General features: G+C 42.1%; 2 protein-coding genes across 3 annotated transcripts; both read right to left on the reverse strand.

Annotated features, from left to right (window-relative positions):
• Positions 1-714: 714 nt before the first annotated feature.
• On the reverse strand, positions 715-10,782 carry LOC311010960 (interleukin enhancer-binding factor 3-like). Of its 2 annotated transcripts, none has more exons than XM_084005619.1 (20): positions 10,669-10,782; positions 10,088-10,231; positions 9,515-9,626; positions 8,881-9,074; positions 8,563-8,728; positions 8,271-8,475; positions 6,216-6,307; positions 5,626-5,721; positions 5,380-5,491; positions 5,203-5,300; positions 5,012-5,120; positions 4,776-4,916; positions 3,232-3,422; positions 2,833-2,952; positions 2,582-2,713; positions 2,256-2,405; positions 1,860-1,986; positions 1,706-1,744; positions 1,259-1,588; positions 715-1,174 (listed from the first exon to the last, which is right to left on the reverse strand). In XM_084005619.1, exons 2-20 carry the CDS (start codon positions 10,195-10,197, stop codon positions 1,068-1,070), a joined length of 2,631 nt encoding a protein of 876 aa, XP_083861745.1. In that variant the 5' UTR covers positions 10,198-10,231; positions 10,669-10,782; the 3' UTR covers positions 715-1,067. The 2 variants fall into 2 exon arrangements, with proteins under 2 accessions (XP_083861745.1, XP_083861744.1); XM_084005618.1 differs by having other exon boundaries at positions 8,563-8,731.
• Positions 10,783-12,242: 1,460 nt separating this feature from the next.
• Positions 12,243-16,274, reverse strand: LOC311010571 (prostaglandin E2 receptor EP1 subtype-like). The gene is made up of 3 exons (XM_084005117.1): positions 15,885-16,274; positions 13,648-14,558; positions 12,243-13,247 (listed from the first exon to the last, which is right to left on the reverse strand). The coding sequence occupies exons 2-3, from the start codon at positions 14,515-14,517 to the stop codon at positions 12,990-12,992; spliced, it is 1,128 nt and encodes a 375-aa protein (XP_083861243.1). The 5' UTR covers positions 14,518-14,558; positions 15,885-16,274; the 3' UTR covers positions 12,243-12,989.
• Between the last annotated feature and the right edge of the window lie 539 nt (positions 16,275-16,813).

A 16,813-nucleotide genomic window follows, 5' to 3' on the forward strand; every position in this document is an offset into this window, starting at 1 on the left:
TGTTCCCTCTAGCTGGGTTGTACAGCTCTGGACACCGGTTACATGATTGGCTGCCACAATGTGATGATGGGTTGCATTTCTCCAAAAGTTGATTATTCTTAAACTTTTCACCATGGGCTGCTATATTTCTTCTCCAGCACCCTGGAACACCTGATTTGGTGTGAACTTAACCATAGGCAGGAAAGTCAGTGAGAAGCATCATGGGAAATGTAAGAGCCAGTTTTTTTTTATAGCTTGACTCATACTAGGGACATAATAATTTATATATATATATTTAAATTGGTTTCACAACCTTTATCGAAGAGCAACATTAAATGTGTGGCGAGCCGTTTTCAGAAAGTGATTAATAATACATACTCAGGTTTGCAAGTTTAAGTTTAAGGGCTAGTGTAGGTGCATTCACTTTGATATATTCTGTACCAGATATACCGTGCGTGTCAGACTGGCTGATACTGTGGAGCATCTGCACTGCAGAAGCCATTCACTGCACTCCTGAGCATTGCAAAACATTACCTTCAACACTGATGTGAGGACTATCTTTGGTATTTCTAAGGGAAGCTCAGGATGACCTGGTTTTCATTGACTTAAAACGGTGACATTCAATATCAGAGCTCCATCCATCACTGTAACTGAGAAGGTAACCTCTAAAATCTAAATTTTGGCGACTTTGTACTTGTCTATAAATTAGCAAACAGATGGTGGGAAACTCGGCTAAAAAAAAAAAGTAATTTATTTTACAAGAAAGTTTGGAGCATTTACAGGACACAGCTACAAGCAGAAATAAAAACCAGAACCTACTGATACGGAACCAGTACACTAGAATAAAAACCAACAACCCTAGAAACAAGACAATGACAAACCAGGTATGTTATTTTCACATTCATGTCAACAAGGACATGAAGGATGTCGCAGAAGGAAAACGGGTACCCTTTAATTAAAGAATAAGCCGGCTTTTGTCAACTACAAGTTTTTTTTTTCAGATGTCCAAGAACAAACAAGTGAGCTGAAAACACAACAAACACAAAAATGGCATAGTGTGGTGAGAAAGGCTAGACACAACGTGATGATTAGTAATTCATGTCGCTGTATCCAGAGTATGAGCCCTGGTTTTGTCCTCCGAAGCCCTGGTACATGCCGTACCCCTGTTCATTCCCAGAGGACTGGCTTCCCCAGCCTGTAGAGAGATAGCAATGCATTTTTAGCAAGCGGTTTTATTTGATTACAGGGCTAGATTTCAACTTGTTACATCTTTACTCACCGTAATTATTATACACTTGGCCACCCGTCACCGAGCTAGGGTAAGCTGTGCTGTACATAGAGTAGTCTCCTCCCTGGCCCTCATTCTGACCTTGGGTCAGCATCTTCTTCTTCTCATCTCCATACCCATAGCTGTAGGGGCTCTCTTGGTCGGCGGGCGGAGGCATCGACTGGTAGCTTTCTCCTTTTGCCGTTTTAGAGTCAGAGCTGTCTACGGGCGGGGAGACAAAGGTGTTGCTGCCCTCCGGGTAAAAGGTGCCGTAGCCAATGTTGCTGCCTGATTCAGTGCCTTTAGCTGTACTGCCAGCTCCGTTATTTCCATACAGATTATCTAAATGACAGATTAAACAAGAGCAACATCACTGCTATGTAAAAACCAAAAAAATGAAGAAAAAAAAGGACATGCGTGGTATATAAAGGTATATTTTGGTGAGTAGTGGACACTTACGATAGCCTGCTCCAGTGTTGCCCTCATAACTGTAGTTGGCTTTTAAAAATAAAGAAAATGAATTAAGTACTTTACAGGTGTATGGATTGTATTTAAAGGAATTTATATTGCCTTTGTAAATACTAGAACACCTAGAGAGTACAAAAGTATTTACTCTTGTTATAGGCTGGTGCTGACTGAAAGGGTTTTCCTCGACCTCTGCCTCGACCTCTGTTGGGACCCCAGCCACGAGTCCCGGGATCTGAAGGAATGCCACGGATAGTGCCGAACCCTGGGATGTGCTGTTGGGCAGGGAAAAAAAGGGCTCATGTGTCAGAGATGCATTTAAACATTAAGATAAAAAGGAACAATTCGCTAAATGAGCATGTTTTATTCAACATTTACACATTTACAATTCCTTCAAGCCCCAATCCACAACATATATTCACCCAAATTGGCCCACATCCAAATACAGACCATGTTCACTTTAATGAAAATGTACCCTGACTGGTTCGGAGGAGTAATATCAACTAGATAAACCAAAGATCACACCATTAACTAGATGACTTGCCATGTCAGTGTAGGTGACCTTCTTCTTTGTAGAATTTCTGTTGGCGTCGTCGTCTGGGAAAAGCTTCTCCAGAGCGGTGAGGGCAGCGTAGGCCTTTGCTTCCTTCTTATTTGAACCTCTCCCTTTGAACTTCTGCCCATCAACCTCCACCTAGACAGGAAAACGATAACGGCAACATTTTTGCATTAGTTTCTATTAGATTCTACCATTATAGTCAGCCAGCTGGGTGGACTAAAGGTTAAAGTGTTGTCATTGTTGTGTTCACTTCAAACCATTTAATTATCTTTGTATTCTTATTTCTTGCATATGTGGCAATGCTGACTCACCTCCATGACAAAGCACTTTTCATGGGAGCCCCCCGTCTCGGCAGACAGCTCGTACTTCAAGCTGCGACGCTTCTCATTCAGCTCCATCACAGGGTTCTTGCCCTTTTTGGTCAAGATAGGACCCTGACCGCTCTGTTCACAGCAAATGGACAAATAATGGCTGTTTAAAACCCTTTCTCTCTCTGAGAAAAGCAAAGGGCTGAGAAGACTTCTTAATACACCACTCCAGACGGAGGAACTGTGGTACGTACGTCTTCTGATGTAGTGGATGCCGCGCTAGAAACTTTTACTGATCCCTGGGTTCCTTCAACATCACCGGTGGGCTCTGCTTTGGTTTCGGAGCCCGTTGGAAGACCGAGATCCTGCAAGACCTGTGAATTACAAAAGTCAAAAGATCTTCCTTCACAGTATGGGCTGAAATGTGTGTAAGAAAAACAGCCAACAATCACAACAGGCGCTGTGTCATGAAACAACGTCAATGCCTTAAATCTGGGTTTCGTTTTTTTTAAGTGACGTGTTTGGAGAAATTCACACTTACAAAGAAGTGGAGTGGGTTCTTCATTGTAGCCAACAGGACAAAACACTGGATGCCATGCAGGCTACTTAACATTTTATACTAAAGCAACTAGATAGAAATACAAAAGGCTTGCCTTGGTGGCTACATTAAGCTTGGCAGCTCGTTTGGAGGGCCCCGTCGCCTCGTAGGGCTTCCCGTTTAAGTCCACAGCCATTGTGAAGACCGGCTCATGGACTGGACCTGTCTGAGATATAAGTCGGTACTCCAGACCAGGTTTGTACTGGTTCAGACGCATCACGGCATTCATGCTAAAATCATCTGTGACTACGGAGAAAAAGGAACAGGTAGAATCATTACACATATTCTCAAAGACTGGTAACCTTGGATTATTGTGCATTTCTTAAACATCTACAGAATATCATTTAGGGTAAATATGCCAAGTTAAGATTTGCAGGGTCAAAACATTACTGAGACAGTTTTGTGAAAAACAACACACACAGTTAAATTTCCAGTGTCACAAAAGCACATGGACTCAAGTGTTAAACCTTGAATATGCACTGTGGACAGCAGGCTGTGTACTCAAACACTATGTAGTTGTTGTAATGTGCTTATGGCTTACTGTTATCAATGTAAAATGCATTACATTTGAGGATAAATTCTGCACAATTTATTTCAGAGACATATAAAAATGTGAAAAAAAAGTTTCAGTAATAATATCCATTGTGTAACCAATGTATTAAGTACAGAGATATTAGCTTGCATTAGGGGTGACCCCGATTAGTCAAGCTTTGGATCGAAGGAGCCAATTCGACTGCCAATCTCACTCGATTAAATATCAACATTAATAATACTGTAAATAAAAAATAACTCATGTGCTTTCAATTAATCTCCTTACTTTGCATGAATAAACCACTCTGCAGACTAAATTGCACTATCCAAATTTGCAGGACCAGCATCTTGGCGAAAGCCTCAGAAAGGCAAAATAACAACAACATAAGGCGACTGTTTAAAAATCAAAGAATACATTTATTAATCAGAGCACCCACATGAGAATGTAGCACTAAATATATCTTAAATTAATGAATGATTTTGTCAAAATTGGCAGGGGGATGGATGCAGGAACAGCTGTTTGTGACTTGCAGCTCTCTCTGTCGTTGACTATCAGTCGCCTTTCTTTTTGTCTATAGATTGCTACGACGGCGGGAAAAGATTTAGCCCAAAGTTCCATTTACAACCACGAAAACCGTCTTGTCTATTGATCTCTTCTGCTCCGTTTCAGGAATACGGACAGTGCGGCACCCACCCACCCTACACACAACAAAGTGTCAAACACTGAGTACGTCTTGTCCAATCAGATTCAACTTTGTCAAGTCTTCATCGGGGACACCCCTAGATTGCATTAGCTTTAGCTAAGCGTACATAATAAACTAGCAGCCCAGTGCATGTGGATGCATGTAAATAGTGTATTTGTACAAACTGTCACAACAAACATTAAATTGGATGGAAATAAGTAGAGCCAATATTCAAACTGACAATATACAGTTGTATATTATAACACCTGTACAATGCCAGGTACAAGTTGTGTTATGGAGTTGAAGGTAAAGACCTCAATAATATAGCATATAACAGTAAAAAGGCTCCCAGCATATACCAGGGCCTATAATATTCATTACTAACATGATTTCCTCTGGAAGCGCTTCTGGAACTTGAGAAACTTCCTCTGTTTGCTGTTGAGTTGGGGCCCCTCCCCTTCGTTGTCCACCTCCGTGTAAGATCTTTTGGCTGGCAAGTTGAAGTGTCCAGCAGGTGGTATCTGGGCTGCGTGTTAACAGCACAAACAAGCATGAGAACAGAAGGTTTCACGAAAGCTTTCAGTGAACAGAAAAAGGGAAATGTCACAGATCATCGGGTACCTATGCCATCTTTGCCTCCGGCTCCCAGTGATTTCCGTGGCTTCATAGGTTTGTAGTCCATCCCCAACACCTTGTGTATTTGTCCAAATGCACACAGCCTCAAGGCAAACTGAGGAGAATGTGAGAGTAAGGTACTTTATCCAAAAACACATGAGTGTGTTGGGCTGCATTTATTAGCATCTCCATCTTACCTGAGCACTCTGCGTTATGTCCTCACGCTGCTGCAGAGTCAGACATGCAGTGGCATCAACAGTATCTTTCTCACACGGATCTTTTATTCCAGGGCCATCTTTGCACAGATGTAGGTTAAATTAGTATATTAATGTACAAAAATCCATTCTGGTTTGACAATTAAATAAAAAGTTCACCTTCCAAGAGGATTCCAGATGCAACGCACTCCAAAACCCTGCGCAATGACTCGCCCGCTCCCATTGGTCTCTCCGATGTACCAATAGCCTTTTCTACCAGCAGTTCAAGAGGCTTTGCAGAGATGAGATGAGAGCATAGACACTACTTATCAAAATCCAAGGATTTGATCAAAGAGCTAAAGAGGAGCTGCCTCAAATGAGCCTGATTTATATCCGCCATCATATGTACATCCACAGTTTCCTCACCCATCCCGAGAGCGGCGTCCAGGTAGGAACACGGTTACACAAGTCTCTCATGATCCGGATCACAAGGACGGCAGAATTCAGGTTGTTGACTTTGGCCTGGAGACACAAACAAAAGCCAATTCAATCCGAGGAGCTCCCGCCTCTCATGTCAACTCAACCCTGTGATCTGAGGGTTCCTCAAAAAAAACGGCCGCGAAAACAAAGCACAGACAGGTCAGAAGGTCTGAGCCATCTCCAAAACGACAACTGTTAAAACTAAGACATATTATGACAGTTTTGTACACATGCCGTTTATTGTGTGCAACAGAGAGCACAATCTGACAAGAACTTTTTGATCCATCAAATTATAAGTTGGTATCAATACCAATGATCTCCAATTTTGTCATTGGTATGGATAAGGAGGTCACTCTTCGTGAGTTAATCAGTAAAACCCTGAAGCTTCCGACACACTTTCCTCTTTCATAAGATTATGGACTACATCAACAACGGCTGAGAGCTCATTTTAAGTGCAACTGTCTCTAAATGGATAAGAAGAGACTATTCAAAGAAACAATTCAACCTTACGTACAAATAAGGACGTGAATGCAAACCTGGAACCACTTGGCGTGGCGGAGAGACGCCAAGGCAGTTAGACATTTCTGCCTCTCCAGAACGTCCGGCGGATCGTTGACTGTTCGCGTTGCTATTGACGAGGTGGGGTAAGAAGAAAAGGTACAGTTTGACCAAGGGGGTCGGCTCTGTCTTGCAGCTCAGGGAGTCGCAGCTTTCCCCAAACCAGAAGCATCAGGGAAAGGGGGTCCCCAAGTACCTAATGTGTAAATCTTTGGTCCCAACAAGCATAATAATCACCTGTCACAGATCCCAGCTAACTTTTCCACAGTGTGACAAACTAAAGGATTTGATAAAGACACAGTTGTAATTGTATCATTGCATAGCATGTTGTAAATGTATGCACTGTGTAAACAACAACAACACCCCCTTCCCTCAGCCCCTCGGCTTGGGTTTGCTGCTTTCCCCCCTTCCTGAGACAGTGTGTCCAGTTGGTCAAAGGTCCAGCGTTCCTAAAAGAACTTGACAAACTAAAATGCAATCAATTTTAAACCACAAGCATTAAGAGAATCTTCATGTCTGCCCCATACTGCAGCAAAACTGATGGAGTCCCTTCATCTAAAAGGTGGCTTAAACGGGCCCTAATGAAAGATTGGGAGCACAAATAGCCATACCAGCTATGTGCACGTTTTAGCTCATTTTCTACAGTACAAATACAATTCAACTAGTCTATCCCCAGCAGATTTAAGACTTCTGCAAGTTCCATTCTGCACCACAATGGGCGGCGGCATGAGGGATCGGGCAGATCAAAAACGGAAAAACAGATGGCCAACTGTTAAGCATGTTTGCAATAGTGCCGCAAAATAATAGCCACAATTAACATAGCATTTAAGTAAGATTTTAATTATCTTTAAGTAAGACTCTGAAGCTGCACATTTCAGTAAATATATTTGGATTTTATAATACTATTAAGAAATACTAATAAAAACGTCACTAAAGTAAAGTCCTTTACAAGCTAGTCCTTTTACCAGCTCTTTGGTTTACTTGAAATCAGGTATTGACAGAACTATAACGTTTTAAGCTTGACTTATTGATATGATTAAAATTAAAGATTAACTGGGAAAATGCAACTCCTAAAAATTGACTTGGGACCAGTTGGTGAGAAGACTACAGAAAAACTGCAGGATGTTTTTGTGTTACAGAGAAAGTATGAGTTCATAGGAGAAGCTACTAGCTGAATGTTTTAAACGCTGTTCTTTTTGACGGAGCTCAGTGAATCCATGCATTGGTTAGTACGGCACCTGATCAAGTCTGAATGATTGTGGAAGCTAAAATCATGATCGCAGTTATAACACCATTTTAATTGCAGAATAGTAAACAGACTAAAACTGCACAGAGACCGGTATGGTTCCGTTTGTGGGGCTTTAAGTTAACTTATTGAAACGTTAGCCTCCCATGTAAATACATCTCATGCTGGTAAACACTGACAAACACTCCACTAACCAACACATACATCTATAAACAACCAGTGATTTAATAGTTTCTAGTTTTTTCCTCCTGTCTTGTTTAATGTAAATTCTCCCTAGAGAAACAAATGGCCTCATTGTCAGTTTTTATATGTATCAGTTTTGCTGCAGCTGGTGCCAAATGGACACGTTCAGTATCAAGAACATGCAAGGCGCGCTTTAACTTGTTATTCTTGAAAAGCCTTCACTTTAAATATGAAATTCAACAAGAATGAACAGAGTTGGGTTGTTTTTTTTATGATTGTGGCATTGTTATCAACAATATGGGCAGATATGTATCAGCGACTACAGAGGAAATGTAGTGCTGGCAAACACCAGTTTGTCCCAAAACAATGACAGGACTCATGAGCCAGTGAAGAGCCAACATTCATTAGTTGTTCACTGGCATCTGTCAGAGACAGTCACTGTACAAGCTCCACCGAGGGTGAATGAGATGAAGATGGACAACATAGGTGGCGTTTCAGTTGTCAGTGCAATTGCGGATCAGTGGAGGAGTACAGTGTCTGAATACTGAGACCACACAGATCAGGCTGTGGTAGCTGTCGCTGGAGACTCGACCAACATACATACCTTCGTCTTCTTTTTCTTCCTCTTCGTCGTCATCGTCTTCTTCTTCTTTTTCTTCGTCTTCTGCGGTTTGACTCTCTTGCTTTGTCCTGACAAGAGGTGACGTCAGGTGGATAGTGAGAGCCAAGGCCGACTCCTTGGTGCTTGTTACAACAAGGGCTGCATCCTCTGGACACTGGCTTACTGTATATGTCCCTGCTGAACTTGCCTATTAAAAAGAGGAACAAGACATTAGAAATCTTTCACATTTTTTTATGGAGAATGACATGAAACAACTGTAGGTAGTGAGTTCTACCTCCAACTCTGCTGTTAACTTTTCGGCCACTTGATTAAGCAGAGTGATGGTAGGTTTGTGGGAGCAAAGCAACACAAGCTCCAGGTCCTTGTCTCCCGTCAGCAGGAGTCCCTTGGCTACCAGACCAACCCTCATAACGCCGCGCAGGACTCTCTCTTGTGAATCACTGCTTGAATAATGAAGAGGGGAAAAGAATAATGGATTTAATTATTCATGTAAATGGAGGAAACTGTTACGTTAAAAGACTTTAAACACCACGTGAAATACTTTTTAAAATCAAGCGATAATTGCCACAAACCATTTGGACATTTCGCTCACCTCTCTGCCTTTGTATTTTGTTGGTCATCTTTCGGAGAATCCATCTGGTCAGACACCGTCTTAAGGGCACACTCCACACGGGAGACAATTGTCTGCACCGCCTCCAGCTCCTCTGGTGAAGGATACACTTCAGAGTGCTTGGCCATCACATGACGATCATTCGGCCCTGCAGGAACCTGTGGGGCCACAGCCTCCTTAAATGGGAAATCAGAATAGGTAACTTTAATGTGGAGAAAAAGGACAACATAGTGATGACGAGCAAATATATACCTGTAATTTATACTGCAATCACATCAATACATAATTTTTTTATAATAAATAGATTATTGTATTCATTACTTTTTAAATGCAAGTCCATTAAAAGCAGTTGTGGCATTCCATAAACAGTTTTTTTGCTACTCAGAAAGTAACAATAGAATTGGGAAGTACAATAAAAATAGTAATAGTAAGCACTTGGAAAAAGTAAACATGCACCATATAGAGATTTTGTGCAAGAGAAAGAAACTGGAAAATGTTAGATGTTGAGCCTCAATGTGGAGGCTTTAAGAAGCAGGTTAAATTACTCAAACTAAAAAGCTGATAATAATAATAATCAAGTCTTTTGGGGGGACAATTTAGCAGCTGAAACAAGAACCTCATGGTGCCGATGATCCTCAATCTCCTCGATAGTGGCAATGTAATGGTGGTATTGTCTCAGCTCCTCTTCGTAGCACAGGCAGTCATACCAGTAACGCAGATCCTCATATCTGGAGGGAGGAAATTATGACATGACACCTCTGAAGACTAGCTCCAGTGTTCAAGTCAAAAACAGGTACAACGAAAATGTAATAACACGACTGTCAGCACTTTGAACAGTAAGCAAGACCCTGTATGGCTTGATCTATCCACCTTCATATATATACATAAATATAAAATCAACCAGTTGTGACGATGCAAACAAGGAAAACGCACCATATTCTGATCACCACGGTGGCAACCACACTTGTTACCTGTTACGTTACTTGTCATATGTATTTAAATGTAAAACACACTGGGTTTAATTGATATTAATTTACTTAAATTAAATAACCTTGCTTTATCTCAGGATCATTAAATGTTCTAATTTATTGGAAGACTACCATTCACTAGATGCTGTGTGTGTGTGTGTGTGTGTGTGTGTGTGTGTGTGTGTGTGTGTGTGTGTGGGTGTGTGTGCGTGTGACGTTACCTGTCAAAGTCGTGCGGGAGGAGGCGGTGGCCCTGTTGAATCAGGCTGTCCCAGTACAGCAGCTCCTCGTACGCCTGGTGCTCGTCCCACTGCGCTGCAGCGGCCGCCATGCCGTCACGACTACCAGACCAACGCTAGCAACTCCTTTAGAAGGGAACTCCCTTGTTATTCTGCGCACAACTGGCGGCTTGACATCAAATTAAATGTCACGAAGGATATCACCGCTAGCTAATGTACATGCTTGTGTTTTGCTAGCAAACCGCTGCGTGTGAAACGAAACTGTGCTGGATACAAACAGGCTGAGGGAGGTGTGTATTAACGTTAGCAGTTCACTCTTCCTCAAATTAACACACACGATCTAACACAGCGGCCCGGCAATCCCGTTATTTACATTTATGTTGTATGTTAAGGCAATGTCACTGCGACAAAGCTAGTTACCTAGCGTTGGAGATGTGTAGCACTGACTGGCCACTTGATGCTAGTGAGCTAACGTTGGTTAGCATTTTTTATATTGCTAGGGGTCGTTTTCGCACAATAATACTGACTTCTGTCAAAGTCCCGGCAGAGCCGTTCACGCTTACCTCTGACAACGAGCGAATAAAAAGATGTTTTCGTGGTAACGTTAGGTATCAACCATCTAAGGGTCGCCGGGCCTGAGATGACTTCTTTTCTTCTTCTTTGGTTTTAGTGGCAACGGGCTACAAACCAACAACGAATCAACCGAGATTAAAGATGTCTGCTGCCACCTACTGGAGACTTTATGTTTTGTATTACCCTGTTCACATCTGCCAATGTTGCTATAAGTGTGTGTGTGTATGTATGTGTTTTTTTAACAGTGCTGGCCATTTACAGCATGACACTAATACTGCTGTTTTAATCATAGAGAGGGTTTATTAAGCAATAAACTTGACCTGAATAAAAGCCTTCAAACTGCTGTACTGCAGGGGGAAACCTATGCCCAGTCCTAATTAAAGTCAACCCCTGTCAAATGAGATCTCATGAAGATATAGTTCATCGTACTGAAATGTTGCTTTACTCGTTTCTCTAGAGATGTGTGTTCGTTAACATGTTACAAGAAAGTTCCGGCTGGGAGGTTTAAACGCTGCCACCTGTACGCCAGTGGAGTCTCTCTGCCTTCCCTGCTGAATCCATACCAGCTCCCAGGACACTTCCCTGGTTGAGTCTGACCTCTGACCTTTCCTGGAGGGGGGGAGAGAGTGAGAGTTTCTCAATGGGCATTGATAAGATATCCATATTTCCATCATAATTGTGGTAAAACTATGCTCAACAGAAGCTGTCTAGATGAGCAACAAATTAAAACAGTTAAAACTCAAATGGTGTATATGGCAGGTACAGACGTACGCCTCTACGTTGTCCTCTAGTACCCCCTAGTGTTCAAACATCAGCACTGCATTTATGTAGTCTTATTTCCTCGGTAAACACTGAAAAATGAAATCAAGTAGTCTACAATACATAAATGAATGAATAAAACATTCAAACAAAACAGACTTCCCGTAGGAAAAATATTAAAAGGTTTTAATTCAAAGCGGAGCGTTCACCGAGGAATCCAACGTACTGTACAAGGGATGCTTATTTTACAAAAATACAAAAAAAAAAAGGTTTCACAGTTTATACTGCAACACTCACAGATGAGTTCATCATGACACTGGAAGAATGGTGCTGGGACAAATTAAAACAGACAGCAAGACAATGTTGTTGATCACCGTCAGCCTAATAGAAACTTTGTCCACATTTAATTTACAAAGAAATAAGGTGCAAACTAACGACCTGAAGTCATTGTGTGTGTATTTATATATATACACTCCCCGATGCATACACTTAGATCAATGTCTCCTATCTGTGCCTTTTTAGCTGCCATGTCAGCTGCCTTGTTCCCTTCTCACCCAACATTGGCTGGCACCCAGAAAACCCATCTGACCTCCTAAGCCTCACCTCCTCCACCCACTGTAGCGCCCATATTAAGCCATGTCGTATTTTGAGCGTTACACTTTCAAGGCATAATGGGCAAATAGTTTTGCCTCATCTTGGGCCCCATTTCTAAGTCTGGAGATTAAGATCCCAGTTGTATTTTAACATTTCCTTTAAGAAGGAAAAGACAAATAGTCAAAAAATAATATAAAAATGCAGTTTACGGTCACATTGCATTGTTTTATTTACATTCAATTTAAAGTTATTTACATATCCTCGTTCAATTGAGGGTCCAATTCAAGTATCAACTTACATTATTTCACAAAAAGCACTGTATAAACATTTGGAAAGCACATTTAAACAAACATTAACTCCACAGTATATGCATTTAACATTCCTTAATGAAATACATTCAGTAGAATAATGAACATTATCTAAATACTTCTGGTTTTAGTCTGGAGCCCCCTCCATTCTTCCACATTCATCTAACTGTTTATCTTTTACTCCCAAAGCTGGTGAAAAAAAGCCAAATAATATCTTACCATTCCTGCAAAACACTGAGTCTCTCAGGAAAGAGCACGGTTATACTGTGGCCTACATCTTAGCCCTTTGTTACTATGAGTCGAGAATACAACAATAATAAGGAACGTTCAACAGTTGAAGGTTTATGTGCAAAATCATTGAGTGAGTTAGCTCCATTTGTAAGGTCAGATAGTAAAGCCACTGGTAAACGTTGCTGGAGTATGAAAGAGATTTTTTGATTGAATCCATTAAGCATTTCTGGACCAGCGAAGGAATGTCAAACTCTCTAATCTGATCGGCTCCACCATCGCAGTCACAAAGTGAGTTCCTTCTACATGCTTCTATGTGGGTCTCTCCTTCTCAACGTCTTTATTCACAGAGTTCTTCGTAGCTTCAATGAGCTGGTGACAAGATACATCCACAAAGTACTTTATCAAGTCTTTCTCTCAGCTCAAACCTGGTTGACGTTCTTTTCTGAGCTGCGATACGAGGTGGGCTCCCAGCGGCCTAACATGTTACCCCTTATTCCTGCCTGGCACTTGGCGATGAGGTAGATTTTTTGGAGAACAGTGCGGCGCAGCAGGATGTAGACCCAGGGGTCTAGAATCTGGTTCCACGTGGCCAGCCTCACGCTTATCACCATCAAGGTTTTGTAGTACTCTCCAATAGATCCCTGGTAAGAGCGGATCACCGACATCAGGCCAATGATCTGCAGGCATGAAATGGGCGCAATTGTTACGTGATGAAAGAGTCAAAAACAACATCTTTGCACAACAAACTAGTTCTTAAAGTGCGGATGGATGACATGGATGTAGCTGTATTGTTTTCCATATAAACGAGGACAAGGATGGTCTTGACCCAAGCCACACACCTGAATTGATCAGTGCCTGGTATTAATTAGTTCCAATGTGGTTTTGATAATGACATAGCACAAACACCAATTACTTCAATGACATGCAAGTAATAACTGCAAATAACAGATGTTTATTGTGTGAATTCTGTGCTGATAACATCTACAGCGAGACAAAGAGGTTAACTTTGAATCCCTTTCTTTGATGATATATTGTTTTTTTCTGGTAAACGTGGGTATTGTACTTCCTAATATTTACCAGCAGAGGGCTCCAGCAGATACATGAGGTGACCATGATGCCAACCAGCTGCACCACCATCTCTATGTCGTGGGTCTTTGCTGAGTGATGGGAGCCGGGCTCCCTCCTGAGCCGAGCGATCACCAGCGTCAGTCCGCTGATTGTGTTGCACACCAGCGACGCGGCCAGCGAGGTAAGGCCTAGTCCAGAGAACAGCGCCATAAATGCCAAGTCCACCTTCCGAGTGTCATTGAGCACGTTGATGAAACACCAGGTCCCTGGGTTCTGATAGGTGTAGGAGCCCAGCTGGAAGCACGGCAGCACGGCCACACACAGAGCCACCAGCCAGATGATGGACAGGCAGATCTTTGCGCGGGTTTTGGTGACCAGGGACGAGTGCAGCAGCGGCCTAGTGACGCCCAGACAGCGCTCGGCAGCCATGGCACAGCCCATGAAGAGTGGACACAGGCCAAAGAAGACCATGCTACCGCCCAGAAACTGACACATACTATCCGAGGAGTTGAAGTCCTCAGGGAGCACACCTCCAGAGAGGTAGAGTCTCAGAACCAGGGCGCCGGGGATCACGTGTCCAACGAAGTCTGTGACAACAAGTGAACTGGCAAACAGGAGGAAGATGGCTTTGGTGCGCCGCCGCTGGAGGGAATAGGCGTTGGCGAGGATGAAGAGAGCCACAATGTTGGAGATGATGCCCAACGTCATGGACAATACGACGACAATGACACCGCTGGTGGTGGGCTGCATCGAGGTGAGGTTTAGGTGCTGCGACAGCCCTTCAACAGCCAGCCCGGCCTCCCCCTTCCCTCCGCTGTCAGTGGGGACATGAGGCAGGAGCGGGGAGGATGAGGAGTTGCAGTGGCTCAAAGCTAACATCACTGAAGTCCTAAGGTCAAGAGGCCCATAGTGAAAGGAGGCTGCAAGGGAAAGAAGATCACATAGAGCAAATGGGTTGTCATTTAACATCAGTAAAATACCGTTGATTTGATGATATTAAACTAATAGTTTAAAAACAGCAAAAGCCACACATGAATACAGATGAAAAATATAGGAAACCACATAATTAATGCAGGTGTTTCCACACAGTGGCAAACTGAATGGTTTGATGCAAATGAAAATGACATCTGGCTGCAGTCACTACAGCTCAACCTAAATCAACATCAGGGAGATTCATGAGTGACGCATTCGACGACGCTGTCCCCGAATCATCGTCTACACACCTGATGAGGGAATACATTTTGAAAGAATGGTTGTTCAGAAGCTACGTTTCCAGAATCAGTGACAAGGAGCACTCGAGTGTGGCAGCTAATGGTGACCCAAGAAACTTAAAGATGTATTTTCATTCAACTTGTAACCCTAATATCTGAAGATATGACCTAGATTTAGGTGTTTTTTTCTCCTAAAAGATCTTCCTCTAAGAAGACTGTTCGTTTTGAATCCTGTTCATGGTGTCCAGCCTGACGTATCAGAACAAAGGTAAGAGCTGCAGTTAGTGAGAGTGGACTCCGACTGGAGGATATATACAAGGTAATCCTCCCAACACGCTAACGAAGAGCAACATATTACAACCCACTACTGCTGAGCCATGCTGTGTGCTGGCACCTTACAAGGCAATTACAAGGAACTGCTGACAGGTATGATTAGCAACATGGATTTGATTATGTCATCAGCTTCCCTCAGGATAAATAAAGTGTATTCACAATACTGTCGCCTCAGTTCAAACCTGAGTTTAGTTTGATGTTATTGGGACTCAAGTAGCCCATAGAACGCCTAGAATATGTATGCCTAGTAATCTTATTCCCAATTAATCGAATTGGTCCATTTTAATTTAATTGTTTTTTTTGTAATTTCTTTATTTGATCTCATTATACACTGTATTTATTATCGATTCACGTTTTAGTTATTCCCAATTTATTACATTATTTTTCAAAACTGTAACGGATATTATAGTTTCACTGAGTTTAAAAAATGAAGAGAACCTAATAGCTGATACAGATCAGTCGTGATGAACAGAAACTGTATATATTGGCCTATAGAACAATTTCTCACTGAGCAGTTTTGCCAATTGTGGAGGAAATACCATTAGATGGCGGATTTGCACCCGTTTGAAGAATATGGTGCACTTCTGCAGCACGTAACAAAGTGTGAACAGGAGAATTAGGATCACCATAATAAAACATCTTAGCGTTATCAACCACATTTTTAATTAATAGCTTTAAAATCATTAAAAAAAAAGGGCTCACCACTACATCGTTCAGATTCCCAGTCAATCTGAACAACCAGAAGATCGCGTTCCTTCTCCCACTCCTGAGTTTAACTCCTAAAACCGGCTCTGTGGAATCATCTCAGCGAAGCCCACAAACAGATGAAAACACGTATTCCCCTTCAGATCACAAACCACGCGTCCCTTTGATAAAGTCCAACGCATCGACGTCCTTTCCCGATTCCCGCCCATGGCTGAATCCGCTTGTTTCATGTTGGGTTGGAGGTTTTGCAAAGGATCCCCACTGACACGCAAATACCGAGTCACATTTTTATAGCGTGTCCTCCTCCGTCTGTGTGGGCGTCTCTGCTTCTGCTGCGAGTCAAGGCCACGTCTCGGTCGCTCCTGTTGCGCTTTTTCTGGCGCCTCTCCGTATTTACGTTAACTAACGCGCGTTAACGCCGTTACTCACTCTATGTGTGTCACCTGCATTTCTAAGGAATTATCTCAAATTGGCCTGTTTAAGCTCAAGGGGGAACAGCAGCAGGACACTGTGTTCACCAAAGCTACCAGAACTTTGTCACCTTTTAAACGTCACCAAAATGTTCAGACTGGATCATGAAACAGATCACAAAGTCAGAGGATCTGTTATCAGGGGCGCAACTACCCAGTGTCAGAGGGGTATGCAGCAACAATTTTGGCGCCCCCCAATAAATAAATAAATACATTTTATAAATAAAAATAGGTGTGCCAAACATCATCATGGATGGGCTTTAAATAATAAAGGTTTTGATGTGGATAAATGAAAACAGATACAAATTATGAATACATTATTTAATTAAATACAATAAAATGAATACATTTTTTGTTTGTTTTTTGTCTGTTTTATATTTAAATATCTAAATAAAATCATCATTTAGGGTTAGGGGGTTAGGGTAGGGGTTTGTTAATTCAGGTTTTGATTTTCTT

This window comes from Eutrigla gurnardus, assembly GCF_963514095.1.
Source record: "Eutrigla gurnardus genome assembly, chromosome: 3".
Lineage (NCBI taxonomy): Eukaryota > Metazoa > Chordata > Actinopteri > Perciformes > Triglidae > Eutrigla > Eutrigla gurnardus.